Source organism: Camelus ferus, chromosome 32, assembly GCF_009834535.1.
Source record: "Camelus ferus isolate YT-003-E chromosome 32, BCGSAC_Cfer_1.0, whole genome shotgun sequence".
In the NCBI taxonomy this organism is placed as follows: Eukaryota; Metazoa; Chordata; class Mammalia; order Artiodactyla; family Camelidae; genus Camelus; species Camelus ferus.
The window spans coordinates 7,648,723-7,675,974 of NC_045727.1; the positions used below are offsets into that span (position 1 = coordinate 7,648,723).

General features: G+C 48.3%; 1 protein-coding gene across 5 annotated transcripts in view; it reads left to right on the top strand.

Moving 5' to 3' along the window:
* The window catches only part of NOS1 (nitric oxide synthase 1), a 166,919-nt gene that overhangs the window by 88,554 nt on the left and 51,113 nt on the right, over positions 1–27,252 (top strand). For all 5 annotated transcript variants that reach the window (XM_032471388.1, XM_032471391.1, XM_032471389.1 and 2 more), the window contains 5 exons: positions 7,576–7,702; positions 23,119–23,247; positions 24,601–24,746; positions 25,834–25,996; positions 26,774–26,865. In XM_032471388.1, coding sequence (XP_032327279.1) covers positions 7,576–7,702; positions 23,119–23,247; positions 24,601–24,746; positions 25,834–25,996; positions 26,774–26,865 — 657 coding nt within the window. The remainder of the gene's footprint in view (positions 1–7,575; positions 7,703–23,118; positions 23,248–24,600; positions 24,747–25,833; positions 25,997–26,773; positions 26,866–27,252) is intronic.

Genomic DNA, 27,252 nt, shown 5'->3' on the forward strand with positions numbered 1-27,252 from the left:
CCTGGGAGGATTCAAGCCCCCTGGACCACAGGGCTGCCTGGAAATGACTCATCCTCCCAGGGGCCTCGCCAGCCAGGCGGCTTTTGGGGGAGAGGTCGAAACTGGCATCCTGGATGCTGGGTGACAATGAGGCCAGCTGCCCACCAGGCCCAGAGCCCCACGAACTTGGCGTCAGTGGCTTCTGGGTCCATCACTGGTTCTCAGCAGCGACCTTGACTCTTCTGCTCTCTTGGCCTCATTTTCCTCCTGCCGTCCTTCTTTCCACTTGGACGTGGACTTATTCCCCTGCTCCGTCCTAGTCCCTTTCCCTCACAGGGCACCCCTAGTCCTGTTGTTCGGGGTGCTGCTTTCTCTCCTGTTATTTGGGGGGAGAAGTGATGCTGACTTAAACACAGACTCATCTCTCCATCCCCCAGGGGAGGTGGCCCTGGCAGGTGGTGGCAGCAGGTGAGGGAGTGTCAGGGAGGAAGGCGGTGAATTCGGGACCTTGTGCACTTGGGAACGGTCACTTTAAAATGCTGCATGGCAGAGGATATCCAGGTTGCTCAGCTTGCTGCCCTGAAGGAGGGTTCTAAAGAGGCCAAGGTCCTCAGTCCAGCATCCATCTGGACTAGCCGGTTAACCTCGCCCTGCGCTCTGATAACTTCTCATCCACTTGCAGGGCACTCGGTTACTTATGAGAGTAACTTCACAAGTCACCTCTTCAGAGCTTGCGTGAATTCAGCTCCCTGAGTAGGATCTGTGGTTTTAGCCCCTGGTTATAGATGAAGGAACTAAAGCTCAGAGAGGTGAAGCAACTTGCCCAAGGTCACACAGCATTGGCTCTACCTAGAAATCTCATGGTAAATGTCTAGAGTTGAAGAGATACCAGACAAGAGAATGTGGCTGGAGAAACGGAAGTCAGTTTCAACCCTAGAGAATCAGCTTAATTGGGGGAGGGTTCCTCCATCTGTATCAAGCCTGAGTTTTATCATCATCATGCAAATCAGCCTCTGCTGAGCATACCAGGTTGGCCTGGCCCCAGGCTAAGGCCTTTACATCAGATAATTCACTTCCTTCTCATAGCACCCTGCATTCCTGATACTGAAACCAAGGCTCAGAGAGGTGCAGTCACTTGTACCAGGTCACACAGCCAGCAAGGGGCAAAGCCAAAACTTGACGCTAAACCCATGCTCTTGCCCTCTACTGACTTTGTAGATTGCACTGTTGGCCACAGTGCCCTTGGCCACTAAGCATCAAATTTCTGAGGACATCAGAATATTTTCTCAGTCTTAAAGGGAAAGGGAGGCTCTGAGGTTGCCATCAACTAAAGACAGCTCTGAGTTGCCATCAACTAAAGACAGCCCCCTGGGGAACTGACCTCAGACCAAGTAACGACGGCATTGATTCCAGGACTGTCTGAGTTAAGAGAATCTCCACCTGGGCTGTACTTGGCGTGCCTTGTAGCTCTGAATCACCCTGGTGGCATTTTTCACCTAAGCAACTGACTTCGATAACTTGGCCATCACGCTGACTCTCGGTGCAAATTTTCATTCTCACTCTGACCATTCGAACACGAGTGGCTTCCCCAGCCCATCCTGTCCTGGGGTAGGGGAGAAAGTTCCTATTTATAGCAGTTATAGTCTTGTGCTGTGCCCTCTTCCCATCTATGTCCCCGCCACCTCGTCCAGCGGGCACCCAGCCTCTCTTTATGGGAAACAGCTAAGCCAGCCCACCCACCTCAAATTGCAGGTAACCAGAGGGCTCCCCACCGTCTTTTAGTCAATGCATAGTTACCAAGCATCTGTTCTGCCTCCGATACTGTCCTCAGAGCTGGGAATCCACTGACGAACCTCCATCGTTCTGCAGTCATAGAGCAGACAAGACATGAATAATAAACAGACACATGCAATCATTTGAGATAATGATGCGGAAGGAAATGATGATGAAGGAAATAATACAGTGATTTGGAGAAGAGTGGCTTGGGGTTGGGTAGCACGTTAGATCGAAAGGTCAGGGAAGGCCTCTCTGAAGAGGCGATGTTTACACTGAGGCCAGAAGGTGTGAACTGTGCGAAATCTAGGGAAGCATGATCCTGGCAGAGGCTGTGGTAGGAGCAAAGACCCTGAGGCAGGAACAAGGTTGGAATGTTCAAGTTGCTGAAAGAAGGCCAGTGGGGCTTAAGTGTAGTGAGTGGGAGGAGAGAGGCAGGCAGTGAGGTCAGACACGTGGGCAGGGGCCATCAGCTGTCCCACCATAGACATGAGTTCAAGAATCCTGCCCAGCTTTTGTAATACAGGAGGGGCTTCATGATCGTTCCTGAGCCTCACTTCTCCGCTACAGCATTCATGGTAGAATTCCTGCTCTTAAGAGTGCACTTCTCTCTTTATCGAGACCTTCCCCCACTCCAGCGTGATGAAATCTTGCAGAAAAGCTGCACAGAGACCCCAGACCTGCTTCCACAGCCCCCAGGTCTTCCTGCCAACTCAGGCCCCAGCATCCGCAACCAGGCAGAGGCAGAAACCAAAGGCTGTTGGAGTGTGGAGGGCAAGGAGGAGGGTCGGAGAGAGTGTGCTGTCTGCCGGGAGACGCGGGCAGGGCTTCCTGCCAGGACCAGCTGCTCCTCAGCGGCCTCCTTGCCTGGTCGGGCGGGAGCAGGCGGCCCCCACCTCCAGGGCACACAGGCCTGGCCCACCTGCTCCCCTTCCTGGGTCCTCAGGGTTGGTTAGTGGTCACCGACCAACACACGTGTAAACTCCCTGGGGAGTGAGACCCAGGACCTCCATCCCTGCTGCTTGAGAGATCAGTGGGCCCCGGCTCCCGGGGGGCCTCCGTTGGAAGGATCTGGCCAAGGTCCTCAGAAGGTTTGGAGATGCTAGACTGACTCTTGGCTTGAGTATGATGGTCCCGCTAGCGACGTGGAAGGAAAGGGCTTAGGTCTAGTCCTTAAAATGCTCAGCGGGTGGGAGGTGGTGCTTCACACCTGGTCTCATGGGGGGTAAGTGAGGGGCCGCAGAAGAGCTGGGGGAGGGTGGCACTTCTCAGCAGGAGGGGACCTTGCTGCTCACTGTCAAGTCTAGCTCAGAGCCCTCCCAGAGAAATGGGTCTTCAAGGCTGTCCTTGGCCGCCAAGGGGTACTTTTGGCAATGCACGTTCCAGGCTTCCCAGCTAGATCCACTATTTTAGACTCTCCAAGAGGGTGAGCTCAGAGGAATTTTAACAAGCCTCTCGGTTAATTCTGATGCGCCCTGAAATCCGGGAGCCACCAGACATGACCATATGATGGCGCTGCCCTCATGGCTGGTCCACCAGAAGGCTAAGTCCACCGGAGGATGGTCTTTCTAGAGGGGTAAGGATGCTGAGAGGATGTGGGAGCCACTTAGTGAAGGCGGGTTCCTCAGTCCCATCTGGGGACAAAGGACAACTGGTGAATAAATCCTCACAGACCCTTGGGTGAGCATAGAGCAAGGATTAGGGGTAATGGGTGGGAGGCGTGAGATTGGGGTCCTCAGCTGCAGCTCAGCCATGCTTCTAAATGGGGAGGAGCATGTTTCCCCCTCCCCAAGGGAGCATCGGAGACACTTTTGGTTGTCACAGCTGGTGGTGGGGGTGGCGGGGCATGCTCCTGGTACCCAGTGGATAGAGACCAGGGATGCAGCTGGAATAAACATCTACAATGCGCAGGACAGCTCCCTACCACAAAGAATTGTCTCACCCCAAACAGCAATAGTTCCAGGCTGAGAAATCCTGATCTAAACTGAGACCCCCCTCAGGCAGCTGGGCAGGGCCAAGACTCAAGAGTACGGGCAAAGGAGAGTCACCATCCAGGCTTCTCAGAAGTCAAGCCAGACCCCATCCACCTCCATCTGTGGGGTCCCAGTGCATTTATGTAAATGAAGAAATGATAGATCAGAGTTACCAAAATTACATTTATGGATAAATACATTCACCACTTCCACCTCATCTGGGGGGACATTTGATATCTCAATTTGGGGTTCTCCACGAGGGTGAGGCCCAGTCAAATGGCTGCCCCTCCCCCATAAGCCCTGTTCTCAGTAATTCTCATCTAGGAGAACGGTGAGAAGGTGATGCTTTATTTCCAGGCTTCCTCCACTTCTCACTGGTGGTGTGACCTTGACAAGTTACCTCATCTCTCTAGGCTTCAGTTTCCTTAGTTGTAAATAAAGATAAACATAGCTCATGTTGAGTTAGTGCTGACTGTGAACTAGGCATTTTACAAGCATGGCCTTATTAACCCCCAAGAGAGGTGGCATGTGAAGTGGGCCTTGAAGGGTGAGTAGGAGTTTGCTCTCAGCAGAGGGAAGATGGAAGGACGACTTGGAGAAGTCAGGCATAAATGTAACAGTGGACACTGTGTGCTTCTTAGGAAGAGGGGAGAGTGGAGATCTGGGCTGAAGATAATGGATGAGAATGTTCCCACTGACGCAGAAAGTTCTACCAGACCATGCTGGCTTAGAGCAAGCTTGACTGTTTCATAAAGAATTAGCGTTTTCCTTCCTCTGTTTCTGTCTGATCAGCCCACAAACAAATTAGCAGTAAATGCAATAGTAGGTGCCACAGGTTAAGGGTTGTCAGCTTTACCTCATTTAACTATTGCAGCAACCTCGTGAACTGGGTATTATTACTAACCCTATTTGACCGATGAATTTACTGAGAATCAGAAAGGTCAAGTATCCAAAATATCCAAAGTCATGCAGCTTATAACCAGCAAAGCTGTGAGTTGAACCCAGCCCCACCCAATCCACAGCCTGTGTTCTTCACCAGCATGCTACGCCACCCATATAGCCGATACATCCCAAGCTGAGCAAATTCGTGACAATAAACCACGTATTTCCTTCAGACCTACTTACCACTGACAGACTTGTCGGGGGTTAAGAGTCTACCTCAATCCACTGATTTTGTCCCTGGGTGCATAGAAGCAAAATAGCTCCACGTTGGATGCTAACGGATGTTCCCCATGGTCTCGTGAAAAAAATGTTCTTCTCCTGTGCATCACAGACTCTTAAATAAGTCTGGGTTGACAAAACACTTCAAATGCATTATTTAAACAAGGGTGTTGAAGGCTTAAAAAAAAACAAAAAAAAAAACCACTAAAGAAAAGGATGGTGAGATGGTGAGAAAGCAACTCTCCCTGCAGATGCACACAAGACAAGCCATGTGAGCCATTTCAGTTGCCTAGGTAATTGCACCCTGTAATGTCTGTAAACCGGCCTCATTCAGCGAGAGATGTTGGATTCCTTGCTTTTTAGCCTCTGGCTTAGAGTAAAGCATCCTGATTCGTTTTTCCTGTCTCTGTTTCAAAAAAGGAAAGATCTGGGCCGAGCATCGATCAGACCTAGATTCAAATCCCAGCTCTCCCCTCGGCTTACTCTGAGACCGTGGGAGATACATACCCTCTCTGGGCTCAGTTGTTGCATCTGTAAAATAGAGCTTTTAGTGTCTGTCGAGAGTCAATGAAACAACTTCTGTGCTAGCACCTGGGATATTACCGACACTCAAACAATTCTAACCTCCTCTCTTCTCTGCTGAATCCCCACTTATGATCATGTGATAGCCTAGAAGCAGGAGTTTTACAGCTGAGAGGGAGCTGAGTGACATTTAGAGCAGCCGTCTCAACAGACAATTCCGTTGTTTATCACCGTGTAAGTAAACCATTGACTCGGGACATGTCTGTAATCAAGAACCACTCCTGGTGTGTTTTTGGTGACATTTTAAAAAGGGTAAGACAGAATGTTCCCTCTAACGACTGCAGACCTCTTCAAACAGGATGAGCAGACGTGTCTTCCACATGGGCCACCAGGACACTGAAACAAAGCAAGGCGGAGGTTCTGGTTGGTCCCCGTGTGGCAGCTGGAGGGGCCCCATTGCGCTCAGAGCTTGGACCCTGGCTTCTGATTCATCCCAAATGACTGTCAGCATCAGATTGGGAATTAGGGGAAATTATGGAACCAAGACCAGGAGTCCCCAAAGCTGGGAACATAGAACAACAGAAGGCAAGATGGGACCAGCCTCAGCGCCTGGGGCCCAAACAGAGATGGACCACAGGGCAAGTCGCATTGTCCACAGCTAGGGCACAGACGGATGCCATAGAATGAAACTGGATGGGAGGGTTACACAGAGGCAGGTTGTTAAGGAAGCAGAAGGGCAGGAGAACAGAGGTGAGGCAGGGCTGGTCGGGAGATCTGGATTTGGGTGCAGAGTCAGTCCCATCTCAGCCATGACTTCTCTCCCTCTCAGAGGGTGGTCAACCTCTGGAACCGAGCTGAGATGGCCTCCTCCTGAACCTATCAGACTTCACAGGCAGAGAGCCAGGAAAGCTTCCTGGTTAAGAGGTCAGACTCTTGAGTCAGAAACAAGCCTGGGTTTGAATCCCAGCTCCATCCTCCCTGGCTGTGAGACTTAGGCTGGTGATTTAACCTCTCTGAGCCTCAGCTTCGTCATCTGATGATGGTTGTGAGGATTGTGGTGGTGGTAATGAAGATGATGATGATGGTGATGGTGGAAGAGGGTGGTGATGGCAGTGAAGATTATGATGCGACGAAGGTGATGATGAGAGTGACGTTGGTGATAATGAGGGTGATGATAACACTGGTGTGTCTGGGGATGGTGATGATGACTATGGTGATAATGATGGTTTTGCTCATAAGGAGATGTTGGATGGTGACAAGGGTGATGATCATGAGAACGATGCTGGTGGTGGTGATGGTGGTGATGATGATGCCAGTGGTGGTCCTGGTGGTGGTGGTGGCGATGGCAGTGGTGGTACTGGTGATGATGATGGTGATGATGACAATGACGAGAAGTGATGATAAGACTGAGAGCCTCCACTTCAGAGTAAAGGTGAAGAGTAAGCTGCAATACTGTGACCGTGAGCAACTTAGTTTCTGTCTCACTTACGCCATCTGTAAAGTGGTGGTCAACATTCATACCTACCTGATAGGGTTGTCACAAGGACTAACTTAACTAAAACGTATGTAAAGTGCTTGACACATGACAAGTGCTTAGTAAACGCTGTCATTATTAATAGTATTATTATTTTTGTAATGCTATGTTCCCCCGGTTTTCAGAATAAAATTCCTTTTTATCCTGGGCTGATGTCATTAGTTTTGTGACCAGTGCTCTGGTCGGTGTGGAAATGACTTATCACCGTGGCCCACAGGGCTGGTTTCCTACCCTCTCCTTCCAGCTTCCTAGGTCTTCAACCAGTAAGTTTCATGGCTGTTAAGTTATCCAGGGGTTCTGTGTGGGATTCTACTAGGAGATGGGCCTGCTGTGTTGCTAGATTATGAAATGGGGGAATGGGGAGGGGGGAAACAAACTCCATGTCGTCATCATTCCTGAAATGATGTCTGCACACTGGGTGTGTGCCAGCCATCTATGCCGGCTTGGATGAGCTCGCCTTTGTGCTTGACCCTATGAAGTTTCAGGCTGGAAGCCCAAAGCTAGCTGGCTCCGTGTAGAGTCACATGAGTGATCCCAGAAGGCTCTGTACTGATGCAGGACTTTCAGACCAGGGCCACCAGCCGGTCACTCCAGGCATCGCATCTTCCTCACCTCCCCTGCCTTGCCTTTCAGAGATCTGGACGGCAAATCACACAAAGCTCTGCCCCTCGGCATGGAGAATGACCGAGTCTTCAGTGACCTGTGGGGGAAAGGCAACGTGCCTGTCGTCCTCAACAACCCATATTCAGAGAAGGAGCAGGTAAGGGGTGGTGCCAGCCTGGCACCCACACTCCATGGCTTCCTAAACCCTCTTGGGAAGCCAAATCCAAACCACGCTGGAGAGGAAACCAGCCAACATAGTTGGCGAGCTCAGAGCTGGGTGGGGGGGCCTGAGGCCAGGTGCACTTATCCTGGGCTACAGATTTTGGCTTTGGTTTGGTTGGGTTTTCTTTGCAAGGTTTCAATTTTTCATTCTGTTCCTACCAGAAAAGACATTCACGTGGTTCCAAATTTAAAAGGTACAAAATATACGTGGTAAAAACTTTTCCTCTCTCCTCAAATCCCAGACACAAAGTTTCCCTTCCTAGAGGAGAGCAATATTCCTCATTTTTGTGGTCCTTTTAGCAGTATTTTATGCATAGTCAAGTGTATAAACATTATTTTCATATGTTTTTACACAGATAAGAGCGCATCACATTTATAGACAGACCTTGTTTTATTGTGCTTCGCGTTATTGTATTTATTTTACAAATTGAAGGTTTGTGGCAACCCTGCATCAGACAAGTCTATTGGCTCCATTTTTTCCAATTGCATTATTTTTAATTCAATTATACACACTGTTTTTTAGACACAATGCTACTGCACACTTAATAGGCTACAGTCTAGTGTAAACATAACTTTTATATGCACTGGAAAACCAAAAAATTCATGTGACTCTCTTTATTGTGGTATTTGCTGTATTATGGTGTCTGAAACTGAACCCACAGTATCTCTGAAGTATGCCTTTATTATTTTGTGCCTTGTTATTTCTCTTATCAACGTATCTTGGGGATTAGTCCTAATTAGTTGTTAAAGACAATCTTAATTCTTTTTTCACAGCTGCATAATATTTCATCATAAGCCGTCACCGTATTTATTGAGCTCATCCTCCAAAATGGACATGTGGCCCATTGCTAGTATTTTGCCGTGACATTGCTGTAATGAATGACCTTGGCAGTTGGGTGGGCTTATCGAAAGAATAAATTCCTAGAAGCAGAATTGTTGGATCAGAAGTCGTATACATTTGTGATCTGGGCAGAAATTGCCAAATTGCTCACCATAGAAGTCATACTAATCCTATGGCTCGGTAGGAGAATGACTATTTCCCCACAACCTTGCCAACTCAGTGTGCTATCAAACCTTTCAGTCTTTGCCAATTTGCTGAGATGTCTTTTAACAGCTGAGTCAATATGGTTTCCTGAGAGTGGCTAGATTTGGCTGGAGATCACCTGAGCCTTTTTTCCGCACCTGCCCAGCCAGCTGACAGACCAGGCCAAAGCAACCCTGGTGAAGCATGTGAATTTCCCAAAAACCCCTCTGCAAGTGGAATGGCCAACAGGAGGTCAGAATAGGGAGAGGGTCCCAGGATGCTTAGCAGGACAACTTCTTCCTTTTCTCCAGCTGCCCCATGCCCTGGATGGCACAGGCCAGGTTGCTAAACTCTTTCTTTTGATGCTTAATCTGCAGACAGTACCTTTCACCACCAACCCATGTAAGCAATGACTCATAGCCTGTCTACATAGCTTCACAGGGAAAGATGGGACATTCCAGAGCCTCAGTGGAATTGCTTTCCTTAGCTGCTGTTGGCTGGCCAGGAAGACCAAGGACATCAGGGACTCCCCAGTAGGCCAGACGCGTGATCCCACCAGCCACATACCCTCCCTCTTGCAGGGACACCTGGGAATGTTTGGTGGACAAGCACCACGGTCATCTTCTATTACGCTCTCCTCCAAAATCAAGGCCATACTGTGAGCATCAGGACTGTTATTATCTATTAATGATTAAACGAACAAGTAGAGCTTAAATTTTGTTTACATTTTCTTTCTTAATTGAAAGTAAACAGGAAATTGACACAACATTGTAAACTGACTATAACTCAATCCAAAAAAAAAAAAATAGCAAAAGAAAGTAAACGGCTTGGCCATATACAAACCCTCTTAAGACACGGAAGGACAGAAAGAGGCCGCCTCAGGCCAGATTCAATCCATAGACATGATTTGTTAGATCTGCGCTATTTTGTCCTAAGAGACCATTTATATTTGTGCTTTGAATTTACTGCAGTGTTTCCAGTTTTTATGTATCATATTTACAACTTCTCTTAAAAATGTGGACAATCTGACCACATTGAGTCTATATTCTTAGGGTGCAATTATCTGCCTGGACTGAGTAATAGCTGCCCTCACTAAAGAGAGTATAGGCTCTCCAGTTTGCCACAATCCCCACCACTCCCTATTGTGTCCCTCTCATTAAAGCCAACTATCCATTGTCATGTATCATAACTTTAGTACTGTTGGTTTTCTTATAATAGTTAAGATGAAAGTTAAATCTTTTTCTATCTCTATCTTTATTATAAATGGCAGGTAGAGATCCAGCAAGAGGTTCACACATTTCAGGAAAGATGAGAAAGATTTCATGTTCTATGTAAATGAAGAATATTCTTACGTGTTTACTATGCAACCAAGTATTTTGTCTTGAGATTACCCAGCTTGCTGTAATGATTTGCCTTACCTACCCTCTAGGTAAGAGTGTGTGACTACTGGCCTGCAGTTACCCCTGAGATCTGGGGTATAGGGAAGAAGCAGAGGAGGCCTTGACTCTCTACCCCCCCGCCGAAAGACCCTTAAGTCCTGCTAAAAATCTGAGTGATAGCAGGATTGTGGCTACTTCCTTTCATAGGATCCATCTTGGTTAGACAGTGAAGCTTGAAAAACATAACCTTGAACCTCAAGCCTGAGGAGTAGGGCTCAATGTTGGGGATAGGACAGGAGGGTTCATAGGACCTTTGTAGGGCATCATGATGAAATGATCATGCCTTGGTCCATTTGAGCTGCTATAACAGAATACCATAGACTGGGTAGATTATAAACAACAGAAATTTATTTTCCACAGTTCTGGAGGCTGAGAAGTCCAAGATCAAAGCACTGGTAGATCCAACGTCTGTTGCAGGCCTGCTTCCTGGTTCATAGATGGTCATCTTCTTGCTGTGTCTGTGGAATCTCTTTTATAAGGGCACTAATCCCATTCATGGGGGCTGCACCCTCATGACCTAATCACCTCCCAAAGGCCCCACCTCCCAATGCCATCACACTGGAGATTAGGTTTCAACATATGAATTTTGGCAGGGGGACAGGAATGTTCAGTCTACAGCAATCGGGGGAGGTGCTGAGAACTTGCCTTAAGGCCCCCTCTAAAATGGAAATTCCATTTCCTTGGAGAATGAGAAAGGATGCTGGAGGAAGGGGAAGAGACTGTGTCTTCCCGAGGTTAAAATAGCCCCACAGTTTTAGACACGGGAGCTCCTGGAAGCATGACGTATAGCCAGCAGTGCTTGGATTTACACTCACTTCTTTACCATCATCAAGTCCTCCCTGTAGTCTGTGACCCAAAAAAGGACCAAAATCGCTGGCCTGGGAGAGCATCCCAGCTCTGCTGTCTGAGACTCAAATTTCCAAATGCCTCTCAGAAATAGAGCTGAAAGGAGGCAGAGACCCAAGCTCTCAATTATGTTGGAGTTTCAGAGCTAAGGAAATAGCCCAGCTACCTCCTGCTCAACACCTCCGTAGCCACGGGGCTTAGAAATGTTGCCCAAGCTGAGCAAATTAATAGAAAACCCCATGTTTTTCTTTCCGACCTGAAAGACGGCCTCCTTTGCTTAACCTCTTCTTTACCCACTCAAGGCCACCATACCAGGAGCTCCTGGAACTGGCTCCCTTCCTCCCAGTTGTAGCCCACATTTACTGCTTTTTTAGGCATCCATGGAAGGAGTATCACTGTTAATAACACAAAGGGAGACCCAGCCACTACCTGCCTTCCTGAGTTGGGAAGAGACAGGAGCTGGTGGAGGAACAGTTGGTCTGCCTTTTCCCCGAGGAATGGCCAAAGGCAACAGAGCCCATGTGAAGCAGGGAAGATGGAGGCTAGAAGTGAGAAGGAACTTCCTGACTCAGATGACGGTCAGCTCCCTGAAGGAACCACGAGGCCCGTCCGTTAGCCCTAGAGGCACCTTCTTTTAAATTAGCCTCAGAAGGCTGAGGCTTCATCTTTACCTAGTGGTTATTTCTCTTACCAATAGTCTGGGTCAGCAGTGGGTAGGGCCAGTGAGACCCAAGTCCCTGGTCATTAGAGCACAGTGACTTCGTGATGCTTGTCTTTATCATCCCCTTGCAAATTGTACCTGGCCTGGGCTGGTGGATAGAATGGATCAGTTCAGCCATCACACACCAAATTGATCTCCCGATACCTGCCACATGCCTAGCTCTGGGGTGGAAGCAAAAGTGAGGAAGCATCATCCTCCCACCCTCAAGACCTTCACAGATAAATGTGGGGAGACAGACACGTGTACAGTGCAGGTGATCCTAAACTAGAGAGGGACACGAGACACTGTGGGAACAGAAATATCTCAGCAGGTACCAGGAAAGGTTTACCAAAAGAGGTGACATTTGATCTGGGTTTTGAAGATCATGTAGGAGTTTGCCTAGAAGTATGTGGGGAAATGCATTAAAGTAAAAGGAACAGCTGTAGCTGAGAAACTGCATTTTGTTTGTCTTGCTGAGGATCGTTATTGGATCTCTGAGGTTGTCTTTAGTGCTCATACCACCTGAGACGCATATTGAGTTTTTACACTATTCTAAAAGCCCCTCACAAAATATTCCTCTTAAGTGGAAATGCTACCCTAGATTAATGACATGAGAAAGGGCTATTTGTCCATTCTCCCCGTAAAACCTTAGGATATGAATCAAGCCCTTTTCTGCTTCTCTTCTTATTAAGCATCTATTTGGCTTGCCTGCCTGATTTGTTTTCCTAAGGGGAGGGGGAATGCACCCTACTTGCACACAGCACGTATATTTCCAGATACTAATTAAGCATCCATCCAGTCCTTAGTGGGTGCGAGGGGGGTCCTGGGCCTGGGAGAATTGGCAATTCCATTTGGGGTTCTTCCTTCCTATTCAGCCCACTGCCCCTCTCTCCAGCCTCTTGCTGACAAAGGCAACCAGGTAGTCAGAGAGATGATTCTCATTTTGAAATCTCCCTCCCCACGCCATCCCATCCCTGCCACCTCATCAGCAACCTGGCGGTTCCTCACCCCTGGGGACATAGGGCTTGCTGGCTTTCAAAATGTCAAAATCTGTTGAGAAGTATTTCCAGGTGAGTGTCAGCATCCCCCAGCCTCTCTGCAGAGCTCCAAATTATGAGGCAAAAGGGGAGTGCTTATGGGCCCCCAGTCTTCAGGCATTCAGAGGTCTTCGGGGCCCCTCTCCACCTGAGCACACGCCCCCACTGGCCAGCTGCTGCTGGCTTTGCTGAAGCCCAAAAGGGGGCAGCCGGACCCCGCCGGGCAGTGTCTGGATGAGGGCAAAGCAGCGCAGCCCTCTGCCTCTCAGCGACAGCCCAGCCTGCTGCAGGGAGACCATCTAAGTCAGCGCTGACTCACCGCACATTAATGATTTCAGGATAAAAATAACAGTAACGCTGATAACAATACCGCCTTGAGGTGGGTATCATTCTAACCTTGGGATCACTTACCCACAGCACCAGGGCTCAGGGCTCAGCCTAGGCTTGGCCTCCTCCTCCTGGTGACCCTGGTCAGACAACTAACTAGCATCTGCACTCAGGCTCACAGGGGCTTATAGGCCCATGGGGTTGCCAGGGGGATGAGAGGAGATCCTGCCTGAGATTGTTACCGAGTCCAAGCTGGTACCGCTTGCCAGACGACAGGCCAATAAGTCGAGAGATGAGTTGCTGGGGCCAGGAGAAGTGCCTTTATTTGCAAAGCCAGCAGACAGAGAGGATGGTAGAAGATGGTAGTGTCCCAAAGAACCATCTTGCCTGAGTTAGAATTCAGGCCTCTTTTATACTAAAAGGGGAGGGAGTCAAGTCAAGCATTTCCTGATTCTAGTCAGCCATTCCCAGCAGGGCCTGGTCAGGATGTTTCCTGTGAGTTAAACGAAAGGATTTTAGCTTAATGCTCATTACCTGGGAGGCAGGGTTCCCAGTGATGGGCCGTTATGTATAATTTAAGCTTACAGGCAACATCCCTATAGCGACTAACTTGTAATAGAATACAAAGGCTTTTCCGTATTATAGAATGATAGCATTTACTGTCACAGTAAGAGCTAGTATCTGTGGAGCTGTGGCAGGCACTGGGCTGAGCCCTTTAGATCCACAGTCTCATCTGATCCCCAGCCCAACTCAATGAAGTACCATTATTGTTCCCATTTTACAGATGAATAAACTGAGGCCCAGAGGGTCTAGTGGCTTGATGAAGGTCACACAGTTAGTAGGTGGGCAAGATGGGACTTGAACCCAGGCCATGGAGTCCTAGAGTCCCCTCTTAACTCTACAAGTCCTGGCACAGAATAAGTGCTCCCAAAAATGTTTATTATTGTTGTTGTTGTTGTTGTTGTTGTTGTTGTTGTTGTTTGGCTAATCATTATATTGCTGATCTAGGCATTTTGTTGCTCATTTAGGTAAAGATGTGTTGTCAATGGGAGGCAGACAGGGCAAGAAGCACTGTCCTCATTTTGCAGATGACACCCTTGTGGTCCGGAAAGGGAAGGCGACCACCCGCTGAGTCTTGGTGACACAGCTCCACCCCTTTCCCTTTATGATGACGTCATCATCCCTGTCAGTCATTCAAATCAACATAACGTGTGGCGTTCACCTCCTGGGGCCAGGCTCTAGGAGTCCGCACGAGGGAGGCAGTGAGACCTAGACCGGACAGTGGGGACTGTGAGAGCCTGGATTCCACGCCCAGCTCTGTTGCTGTCAGTTGGTAATTTGGGGATAGTCACTGTACTCCTCAGAGCATCCATTTCCTCCTCTGAAAAATGGGTTACCGTGAAGATTCCGTGAATCAGTAGATGTGCAATGATCTAGCCCGGGTGAGGCACAAAGTAAGCATGTACTAAATGTTACTTGAAATGATCATGGCCCTTGAACCTAAATGTCATCTTTTCATCAAATAGTTGCCTCAGCATCCGGAAACTCCCACCCCCAAGACAAGCTTCAGACACAGACACACACAGTAGTCATCACACCGTGACATTTGGGGTTTCGTAGAATCACGCACAGACGTTCCCTGCAGAGCCCACCTGGCTGGCGTGAGCAGATTCCCTCGGCTGCGTTCAGATTGCCATCTAGGGGTGCCTGTTGATTGCTCCCTTCCTTAAGCCTATCTCTAAGCACATTGACAAACTTCCCGTGTTTTCTGTCTGTGGGAGGGTGCCCCAATTTCCTAGGATAAGCTGCGATTAAACCCATTTCTGCCCCCAGCTATATCGGGCCAGGTACCCTTTGCCTTGATCTGGTTCATGACCACAGTTAGACACTCAGATTAGATTTTCCCAAAAGCATGTTCAAGTCCTCAGGTCCACTTCCATGGGTTACCAGGTGTTCCTGGCATATCCTCAGAACAGGGGGCAAAGGATGCTTTCCAGGAATTTTTATGGAACAGGGTGTCCCTCAGTTCCCAGTGGCAGCAGAATCCAAACCTTGCTGACAGTTTCACCTCCCTCCGCCCAGACCATCACCTGTTCGGTGACTAGCAGGGTCTTCCTAGGTCACTTAGTTAAGGGGCCAGACTTCCATGTCCCACTGCCCTGGGTGGTCAGAGCCAGGGTGGAACCAGAAAGTAGGGCCTGAATTGACGGGTGTTTGGGTTCAGCCCTGCTGGAATTTCCACGTATTTTGCCCACTGTTTGTTTTAGTAGTGAGTAGATTCAGTGCAAGCTGTCTGAGGAGGACAATGACACTCTGGTTCGGGAATCAGGGACACCAGTTTGTACGCTCATTTATTGCATCCAACCTTATTCAAATTCTTTTCCCAGATAGGCTGAGTTGGGTCAAAGTCATTTTTCCCTCCTCTCTTTACAAACGGGTATCAGTTGCCAGAACCCCCTTCACACGGACATTTTCAGAGGTGCAGACAGCCCCAACCCTCGTCTATTTTCTGAGGGTCCCAGGATGCTTCAAAAGGTAAAAAGTCCAAAACATAATCACAAAGCTTCTTGTGCGTTTTAAATGTTTACATTTAGCAAGTTAATGATTTTAATAAACACACATATTACGATGGTGGTGTAATCGGGGTAGGCCACAGGATAATTGCAAGATTTCTCAAAATTAATTCGTAGCACACGTGTACACATTCTGCTCTGGTAATGGGATCAAGTTGAAAGTTGTTTAATAATCTGATTAGCTTGTGAGATCATTGCGATGATGATCATCGGCTCAGTTTGGAGAAAAAACCATCAACAATCTCACGGGAAGATCTCTAATCTCCAGAGGCCCAAACGGTGATGAATCTGACTCCCAGGCACCCCCTCCCGTAATCAGCCTCCACGGACTGCAGAACGTGGACCACTGAATAGGGGGGAAGAGAGAGGGTAGGGGAAGAATAAGTGATTTCAAGCTTCCGTGGAGTTATTATAAAGAATGAATCACTTTAGAAGTCATGGTTTAAATACACTACGAGGAAATTATACTCCGAGGTACTAAACACTGTTGGTTAAGTTTTAAAGGTAGCAATTTTTTAATTGCACGGGTGGGTGAGTACCTGCTGGTTTGCGGGCCCCGTGGTTCTAGGGTCTGAGCTGCCACAGCCATCTACCCTAGGTTCTACTTGCTGCCCCAAGGAGGGTGGTACCCACAGATTGGATGGAGCAGTGCCGCCTGGGGCTACAGCTAAGGGGCTGCATCCTGGTGTGTGGCATCTGCCCGCTGATGGGGGTGGCCTGCTGCCCAGCTCAGCCTCAGCGTGCTGCCCTCATTTTAGAACCAGCCAAGCAGGGCAAGTTGCTGCAGGCTTACGACGGAGGAGCTGGTGCCAACAGGGAAGGAATGAGGAGTTACTGGCTTTGTGCAGGTTTGGGCCTCAGCTCCTGGATTAGCTTGCTAAGGGCTGTCATAAGGGAGCAGCACAAACTGGGTGGCTTCAACAATAGGACTGTATTGTCTCAGAGTCTGGAAGCCAGAAGTCTGAGATCAGGGTGGCTCCAGGGTTAGTTCCTTCTGAGGGCTGCGAAGGGAGGACCTGGCCCAGGCCTCCCTCCGTGGCCTGTCGTGACGGTCTTCATGCTCACGTGGCATTCTCCCTCTATATGCGTCTGCCTTCTAATTTCCTCTTTTTGTAAGGACGCGAAGTCATATTGGATTAGGGCCACCCTAATGACCTCATTCTAACTTAATTACCTCTGTGAAGACTCCAATAAGGTCACATTCTGAGGTCCTGGGGGTTTGGGCATCAACGAATGAATTGGGGGGACACAATTCAACTCCTAACAGACCCTACCTAGGTTGTTCTGTGTCTCCCAGGCACCTCCCGCCTGCTGTCAAGCTCTTGTCCCGGTTTCACTGTGAGGCTCCTGACTGTGACAGCCCGTGATTGGGGGAGGGTGGGGTGCCCTGGCTGTTTCTAGATCTGCCAGATTCTGACATCTAGCATCTATCTCCCTGCCTTATAATCCTCCCTCCATGTTCCCCTCACTCCCACTCCTTACTTCCCAACTTCTGCTAAAAGGCTCACATTCCTCCCACTGACCCACCAGAAGTGTCCAAGTCAAAGTCGACTTTATTCTTTTCCCTCACATCCTCTCACACCACAAGGCTCTGGTCCTGCGTCCGGCACCCCAGTCTCCATCTCCCCACTTCCTGTCCTCTGCTAGTGCGGCTGGATTTCCCACCCTCTTGGCCCCTCCCCTGCACTGGTACGGCAGCCCCCTCCGGGTCTCTCAGCCTTCACCCTCTCCCTCCTGCAGTCCTCGCAGTCACAGATTTCCTAAAACTCAGCTTTGATAAGGTCACCCCCTCAATCAGGCAGCTTCAGGGGTTCTCCACTGTTCTCCACTGTCTAAGCGAAGTCTTTGGCTTAGCATTTAAGGGACTCCACGATTTTGAAATGCATTTAGACCTTATATTAAACAGCTCAGGATGCCATAACAGCACACCACAGACTTGGCAGCTTCAACAGCAGAAAGTTATTTCTCCCAGTTCTGGAGAATAAAGGTCCAAAGTCAGGGTGTCAGCATGGTCACATCTGCTGAGGGCTCTCTTCCTGGTTTGCAGACAGCCACCTTCACTGAGTCCTTACGTGGCCTGTGCACACAGAGGGACAGAGAGAGACAGCTGTGTGCTCTCGTCTTCTTTTTTTTTTTTTTTTCCACCTTTCTTTTTTTTTAAATTGAGTTATAGTCAGTTTACAATGTTGTGTCAGTTTCTGGTGTACAGCACAGTGCTTCAGTCATACATGAACAGACATATATTCATTCTCATATTCTCTTTCACCGCAAGCTACCACAAGATCTTGTATATATTTCCCTGTGCTATACAGTATAATCTTGTTTATCTATTCTATATACACCTGTCAGTATCTACAAATCTCAAACTCCCAGTCTGTCCCTTCCCACCCTTCTCCCCACTGGCAACCACAAGTTGCATTCTATGTCTCTTCTTCTTATAAGGCCGCCAACCCTATCAGATTAGGGTCCCACTCATATGACCTCATTTAACCTTAATTACCTTCTAAAAGCCCTGTCTCCAAATATGACACAGTGGGGGTTAGAGCTTCAATATATGACTTGCGGAGGATACAATTCAGTCCATAGCAGACCTCAAATGTGTGTTGAACATGTACTATGTGCTGAGCACTGGTCTAAGGGCTGGAGATAAAGCAAAGTGAATGGTGAACAGGCTAAAAACTGTTATCTCTATCTAAATACCTCTAAAGAGATACATAAATCTATATAGAGATAGATATAACTGCATACATTCACACGCAAAAACATAGACAGTCACAAATTGCAGGCAGAGATAAGTGCTGTGAAGGAAAATCAGGCCTGACCAGGGACCAGAGAGTAGCAGGGGTGGAGTGCTGTTTACAAGAACGATCAGGAGTGGTCTCTAGCTCAGCGATGTTTAAGTGGATGGAGACATAAGTGAGTGAGCGTAGAGTTCAGCCGCTGGACTTCAGTCCTTTAGATCAGGAGCCTGCAAACTTTTTCTGCAAAAGAGAAAATAGGAAATATTTTCGGCTTTGTGGGCCACCTAATCTGCGTCTCCATCACAGCTACCCGCACCTGCCGTTGCAGCACGAAAGCAGCCATGGACAGTGCAGAAACAAACAAGGGTGGCTGTGTGCCAATAAAACTTTATTCGCTGGACACTGAAATTCGAACTTCATACAATTTCATGTGTATAGGACATTATCCTTCTTTTAGTTTATTTTTATTCAGCAAGTTTAAAACGGGAAAACCGTTCTTAGCCCGTGGGCTATACCAGAATAGGTGGTGGACCAGATTTGGCCTGCGGGCCACAGTTTGCAAACCCCTGCTCTAGAGCACACAGCCGTAAGATGCTTCTCTCAGAACAGTGGGGACCACCGTGGGGCCTGGAACACAAGTCAGTCAGACGCACAGGAGGTACTCATTGTCTATTTGTTGAGAGAGAAAAAGAAGGGAGGGGAGGATGGGAGAAGGAATCTGGGTGTCGAGGGATCCTACAAGCTGAGTTCCTGGCTCAGGGCATCAGGCTGACATGACCTCACCAGCCACCTCCTCTTGGGCTACAAGACCATTTCCTTCCATTTCCTCGGGTCCTCTGCAGGCTTCCAGAGAGGTTTTGACAAAGCCTTTGAAATGCCCACAAGCTCAGAGACTCCTTTTCAAATTTAGGAACAGGATTCCAGGAGCCCTCCCACAGAGCCCACTGAAATCGAGTTAGTGTCTCCTGCCACCTGAAAAGCTTCTGTTACCTGCTACCCCAGACACAAACCCAGAAAGGAACACATGTAGCCGTAGCCCAGAGCCCACTTGTGCCCTGTCCCCGGCGTCCTAACTCACAGGTGCCACTACGCTGAATTTTTTAGCGTGAGCGCTTCAGTCCCCACTCAGAAAAGTCATTTGCATCCCCCGTACGGGGCCCCGACTGCTATATTAATCTCCCCGTTTGTCCCCTCCTGAGTCATCTAATATTACTGCTGGCTAATTAAAACATCAAAGCGCAAGTACAACAGCCCTGCCAGAGGCCTCCTAATGCCTGGTTTCCAGTGTGCAGTGCGTGCAGCCTGGGGGGTAGAATGACACGGCTCAAGCCCGGGCCCCCAATTACTTGGCTCACAATGACCACCCCTCGTGCATCTGGAACCTCAACAGATGGCCTTTTTTATTGCCTGCATCTCACTCCCTCCCCCCTGCCAGTGAAGGCTGCCGGCTGCCCGCCCACCGACCACACCCCACACCTCTTCTAGGCTCCCCACTCTTCTGCCTTCCTGCCACCTCCACGGGTACTGGGCCCGACCCCAACGCCAACACCATGTCTGTTATCCCCACTCTGGGATTCCAGCTGCTTCTCAACCTCCAGGGTGTTAAGCTGCTGGTGGAAAGAATTTCTAAACTGGCTGAGTGACGCCCGGTATTTAGGGAGGATGGCTGGGGTGCCTCCCTCGGGGGCAATGTAGGGTTTTATTTAATCAAGATGCAGGATCACTAGCACGATCAGAGGAATTCGTCGCCCAGAGGCCTGCCCGGATGTGACCTCCATCACCTGCACATCTGCTAGAAGAGACAGGAAGTGGAAATAGAATCCTAAAGAAGTTTAGGATGTCTGGACGGGACTTCAAAGGAAGTGGAGTTGCTTGTACTTGGCTTTGCAGGGGGACATAAGTAAAACAACTTAAGAGTTTAGCAGGATAGAGGACAAACAGGGAATGAAGGAAAGAATTCATCCAAATCCTCCTCCTGCTACCAGTGTGGTAGTACAGTAGTAATAGTTGTAACAGTGGTCATGGTACTGGGACTAGACGTTGTACTGGTGGCAGAATGATAACACCAATTGTGATGAGTCAGGACTAACAATTAGGAGGTGGTTGCAATCACTCAAATGGAAGATGATGGTGGCTTGGATGGGGTGCTGGCCAGTAGGTAGAGAGAAAGAGGACCAAATGGATTCTAGAGCTATTTAGAAGGTTAAAATGGGTAGGAATTGGGGATGGATTGGGTCTAGGGGATAAAGAGGAAGATGTCCAGGACAGCTCCCACCTGTGGCTTGCACAGGTGGTGGATGGATGGCGGTACCCAGCACTGAGATGGGAACCACTGGAGGTGACCGGATCTGGCCAGAGCGGGAAAGGGTGGAAGATCATGGGTCCTAGCACCTTCCTTTTGTCCTCTGCTCTTGCTCCCTGCACTGTTCTGGAGCTATCTTTAACAGCTGCATGCTGTCACCTGCCTCCTGTTCTTCCCCACACTCCAACATGGCGGCATGGATGCTTTAGCACAGAGCTCCTATTCCACTGGCCAGACAAGTGGCTATGATATGCCTCTCACCCCAGGACCTTTGCACAAGCTGTGCTCTCTGCTGGCAAGACCCTGCTCCCTCCTCTTTGCCTGGTTAATACCTACTTGTCTTTCTGATCTTGACTTAGAAGTCAAATACTCTGGGTCAGGTACCTCCTCTGTGTGCATCCACAGTCCCCTGTACACTGCCAGCATCCCATGTTATGGTACCCATTGCACTCAGTTAAAGTGGTTCATTCAATTTTCATCCCTCCATTAGACTGTGAACTGCATGAGGGCAGAGGTCACATTTATCTAGTTTGTCACTGTAGTCCTGGCACTTACTGCCTTGCCTGGCACGTATGAGATACTCAATAAACATGTATTGAATGAGTGAATCATGCGTTATGGCCAAGAAGCAGGATAGTCAAACAGTTAAGGTAATTTTTTTTACATTCAATTTTTTATTTTTTCTATTTTATTACTTTTTTGTTTTATTTGTATTTGGGAGGTTAATTAGGTTTATTTTTTTATTTTTAATGGAAGGATTGAATCCAGGACCTCGTGCATGCCAAGCACACACTCTGCCACTGAGCTATAACTTCCCACCTGCCCGCCCCAAAGGCATGGTTTGAAAGCCAGTCTGCCAGGATTTGACTCATGGCTCCAGCTTACTAGTTCTGTGATCTTGGATAACTTGGTTAACCTCTCTGCCTCAGTTTCCTCATCTGTAAAATGGAGATGATACAGTTGTTGCTTGGCCCACAGCAAGTGCTCATTGAATGCTACTTTTCAGTAGTATAGTCCTTCAGAGTTTTCTGTGATTTTTGTCCTGGATTTAGCTGATTTAATTCTAATTCACAGCTCCCTTACCAGCCTGAGCACCTCCAAGCTGATGAGATGGGGACCCTGCCTCCTTTCTGATTCATCTCCTTATATTCATCCTCACTCCAGCCACACAGGCCTCCTTGCTGGTCCTATGAACTTAGCAAGCTCATCCCTACCCCAGGGCCTTTGCACTTGCCTTTCTCCCCTCCACTTCGTCATCATCACCTCCCTCTGTATTATAATCTTATCACCACCTGAAATTATATCATCCATAAATTAGTTTACTTATTATTTATCTCCTCTTCTCCCAAAACAATGTCCCAGAGGACAAGGATCCTGACTATCTTGTTCATCTCAGTGACCCCAGTGCCTAACAGTGCCAAGCACATAGTATTTGCTCAGTAAATACAATTTGAATGTGTGAATGCCGTTCCTCAAGGTCACTGCCCAGGGCTCTACTCTTTGGCATGAGTGTCACTCAACACTGGCTCATCTTCTCCCCTCTGTTGCTCAGCCATTGCCTCAGCGTGTGCCTGCTGCCTCTCCCTTACAGTTGCTGATGCTTGTCTGATTCACAAGCACACCTCTGCCCAGGCAGGGAGACAACTGGTCAGAAACACCAAGACAGAATGTGATTCTTATCAGTGAGGTTTAAAATGGATGGGCCAACATTGGCCAGCCCAGGCTCATCCCCCCTTACTTAATGGTCAGTTTGCTTACAGAAGTGAAGACAAGTAGGGGACTGAAGATGCTCAAGACAGAGAGAACTGTAGGTGCAAAGGCCCTGAGGCAGGGATGTGCTTGGGCTTTTTGAAAAGCAGAAACCTAAAATTTGGGGAAAATATTCTGTGCTTCAAACCTTCCTAATTCAAACCATTTCTTTCCCCAGTACTTGCCAGAAATGGTGAGTCTGGGCTGTAGCAAGAAGGCCCAGAAATCCAAGTAAATCCAAGGTTTGATTCCTCAGGCCTGAGGGCTGTTATCATTCAAAGAGACTGATGGTGTTCTTTCAGTCATTTATTTATTCAAGAAACATTCATTGAGTCCCTGCTATGTGCCAGACCCTGAGCTAGATGCCAGAGAGACCACCTGTGAGTTCCTGACCCCTCTCCATAGGACAGAGCCTGAAACGTTCTTCCACGGCACCTCCTTCTGCACAGGTGGAGGGACCAGGTTCCCTGCCACCTAGCACATGTCAGCCCCAGAAAGTCAGTGACTTGGGGCAGATTCCAGGAAGAGCATCACCTCTCCTCATCCCAGTGGAGGCAATCTTCCAGTGCCCTCAAGACCCACCCTAATATCCCATCTTCATTTTCTCCTCCAGCCCCCTGCCTCGGGAAAGCAGTCCCCCACAAAGAATGGCAGCCCCTCCAAGTGCCCCCGCTTCCTCAAGGTCAAGAACTGGGAGACGGACGTGGTTCTCTCGGACACCCTCCACCTTAAGAGCACGTTGGTGAGTCTCCCAGCAAGGGGTAGACCAGGGTGTCTCAGCCTCAGCACTGCCCGCATATGGGGCCTGCTGATTCTCATTGTGGGGAACACTCTGTGCATTGTAGGATGTTGAGCATCACCCCTAACCTGTACCTACTAGATGTCAGCACCCCACCCCCCGAGCTGTGACACCCAAAAATGTCTCCAGATATTAGCAGATGTCCCCTTATTGGGAAATTTACCCCCATTTGTAACCACTGGTGGATACTTATTTATACAAATACTTTTTATTTGTGTACCTTGTACCCAAAAGAATCTAAGGGGAGTTGCTGGTTCTAAGTAGATTCCTTTCATCTCTCACAATCTGACCACTAACGGAGTTTTGAACAAACTCTTCTTTTTTTCTCATAGCCTGTCCTCTCATTTTTTATGTTGTATTTTTAACAGTCAACAAATCAACCTAATGTTTTAAATTTTTGTGTTGAAAATGGGCCTCTTGGAGGAATGTTGTATCAGTTAGCTATTGCTGTGTAACAAACTTCCCCCAAAGCATAGTAACTTAAAACAACCACCACTAAGTATTTTTCCAAAGCCTATAGATTGGTTGAGTAGTTCAGCTGATCTCAGTGGACCTCATGCTTTTGTGGTCATCTGAGAGGTCAGCTCTGGGCAGGCTGGTCTGGGATGGCCCTGGCTGGGATAACTCAACTCTGCTCCATGTGGCCTCTCATCCTCCAGCAAGCTAGCTTGATCTTCTTCACGTGCTGACTGCAGGGTCCTGAGAGAACGAGCAGAAGCTGACAAGATCTCTTGAGGCCTTCACTCGGGTGGGCACAAGTGTCACTTCTGCCATATTCTGTTGGCCCAAACCAGCCCAGATTCAAAGGGTGAGAAGAACAGGCCCCACCTCTTGATGGACCTGCTGTAAAGTCACAGAGCAAAGGATGTGACTACAGGGAGGAGAAGATCAGGGCTGTTTTTGCAATCAGAGTCCCGTAGATGTGTTCAAATGAGTTACTAGAATCACTCTACTTGCTCCTTCTTGATCAACATGGGATCAAAATCTATTTAGGGATTCAGCACCAGTGGTTCTGATTCCCAGGAAATGGCCATCACAAAGCCCCCCTTCTTCTAGTTGAATAGAGCTGACACTTTCAGAACCTTAAAATGCAAAACTTCAAAACCTTAAAAATCTATTCTTTACCTTGGCTGTTGACCACGTCCAACGATGACTGGAAGCTGGTATATGAGAAATTCCTTTTTGGGAATTAAAGGCCAGGTAAACTCCATCACAGGTGTTGGATCTGGTCCACAGCCCTACAGGTGCCACACTTGGGTGAAACTAAGTTATAGCCCAAATCTCTTTTCCTTCCAGGAAACGGGATGCACCGAGCACATCTGTATGGGGTCCATCATGCTTCCTTCTCAGCAAATACGAAGGCCTGAAGACATCCGCACAAAAGAACAGCTCTTCCCTCTCGCCAAAGAGTTTATTGATCAGTACTATTCATCAATTAAAAGGCAAGTTGTATGTCAACTCTGGGAACCCCCGAGCGCTGGATACAGACACGTCAGGTCCAGATTTGCCAACAGTTGAACCAAGACCTGAGCATAGGGCCTCTGCCTGCCATACACAGAGGCTGAAAACTGGTGGCCCAAGGGCCAGACCTGGCCCCTAGAAATGTTACAGTTTAGCCTGCAGAGTGTTGCTAAAATTGAAAACATTTCAAGCAATTCCATGCCTGGGTATATACCCTAAAGCAATTTTCACACTTGTTCATAGAGAATGTACAAGCTGTGGCAGTTTCTGTCGTGGAATATTATAGAGCCGTGAAAATGAACAGGTTAAATCGCTGCATGTTCATGGAAATGAAGCTCACAAATAACTTTGAGCACAAGAAAGAACGGATGAGTTGTAGAAGGATACACTCAGGACAGCACCATTTATGTAAACTTTTTAAACATGTAAGATAGCACTGTACATGATTGGGGGGATATATACACTGGCAGCAAAAGTATAAATAAACACATGAGAATGCTAAATGCCACATTCAAAATAGCAGTCACTTCTGGGAAGAAAGTGGGTCTGATGGGGAGTGGTCCCTAAGGAACTAGAATGTTTTCTTATTTATTATGTCTCAGGCTTGGGACATGGGTGTTCATTGTATTATTCCCGGTACCTTTTCATAAGCCTGAAATTTTTCGTAAGAATTTTTTAAATTTTCTAAAATTGAATTCGTTGCCACCATTTAAAAATTAGAAAAGTTCCCTTTAAAAATCAGATTCCCAGTTTCTCTTGAAAGAAGATCGGGCCCCCATTCCTATCAGGTACCCACTGGCAGGAGCAGAGTTGAGGTCATCCCCTTTGGACCAAGTATGGCTCATGTGTTTGCCACAGTCCCCACCTGGCCAGTTCAGTCGTGTGTACACTGCCCAGCCTTTGTGGGTATTTGAGTTTGCAGTCTCTGCTTTATGCTCAAAGTATTGTGTCCAGATATCAATTCAGACGCGCTGTGGCTGCTGGCCTCCTGTAATAGCTCACTCCTTCCACCAACCTGTAATTTTGGAGAGAAGGTGATGCCCCTATGTCTCTTCCCTCCTCGCTCAGATTTGGCTCCAAAGCCCACATGGAGAGGCTGGAAGAGGTGAACAAAGAGATTGAAACCACCAGCACCTACCAGCTCAAGGACACGGAGCTCATCTACGGGGCCAAGCACGCCTGGCGGAATGCCTCCCGCTGCGTCGGCAGGATCCAGTGGTCCAAGCTGCAGGTAGGCAGCAAGGCTCAGCTGTCCTGAAGAGCACTTTGATGTGTGTGTGTGACAGGTGAAGGGATGAGCTTTAAAAAGGATCAGCCCCTACCAAGGGCATTTGGTGGCCATGGTGAACTCTCAGATGGTAATCAAGGGGCCCCAAATTCTCAAATCATGATTGAATCTGGCTTATAGCCGTATCTTATTTAGCCAACACAGTGGTTTGTTTTTTAAATTGAATTTGCATGTCTCTTGGTAGAGCTGTTACTTTCCAGTTTACCACAGACCCCACCACTCCCTTTTGTCTTACACCTTCTCTCTTTGCTTATTTGTATTAACTACCTTCTCCCTGAAAGCATTAGATTCTGTGTCCCCTGATCCCTTTTTCCTCTGGGTAGTGGTTTCAGTTTGGAAGTAGATCGTTATCAATCTCAGGAGGGGTCATTTGATTTTTTTGTTTGTTTTATTTTTAAATCCCTAATCCCTAGTAACCTCATAGGAGATACCGCCAGCCCTTCAGAAGTCCCTCCTCTGCCCAGCATCCCTTTCCCACATTCACTCACACCCCATACCTACTTTTAGGGGATTTTTCCTGGTTTGATTGGCCATGGTTATTAGGATGGGGGGAAAAAGATAATATAAAACCCAGTCTGTGGCTCAGTAATGGAATGCTCACTATTCCAATGGAGCAGCAGCTAGAGTGGGCTCTGGGCGCTCCTCCAATGAGACGGCTGCCCTGCGGGAGCCGAGGGAGGAAGGCGGAGGCAGCCAATCCCACAATGTACCCCCTTCCAGGTATTTGATGCCCGCGACTGTACCACGGCTCATGGGATGTTCAACTACATCTGTAACCACATCAAGTATGCCACCAACAAAGGGAACCTCAGGTGAGCTGACCGGCTTGGGGAAGGGGAGTCTAATGTCTCCATGGTGTTGACCCTTGGGTCTGGAGTTGGCTCACCTACCAGAGAAACGTTCCGCCTCTTTTCTCAGGGACATATGCCAAGTTGGGAGAGGTGGCCTGGCATCCTTGTTCTAACTGCCAAGTGCCTTCTCTCTCCTGGGAGAAACAGATCCCCGCATGTGGTTTGCAAAACTGTAACAACCCAAATATGTTCATCCCACAGTTCCATATCACCCATGGAGGAAGGCAGGGAGGGGTGTTTCAGATTCCCGGGAGTAGGAAAACCCCATTGCCAGGGATGATCCTGCTTTTACCAGCTCCTGCTCTGTTGCCTGGAGCTGCCTCTGAGGCCCCCTGGGTTTCCAGGCGG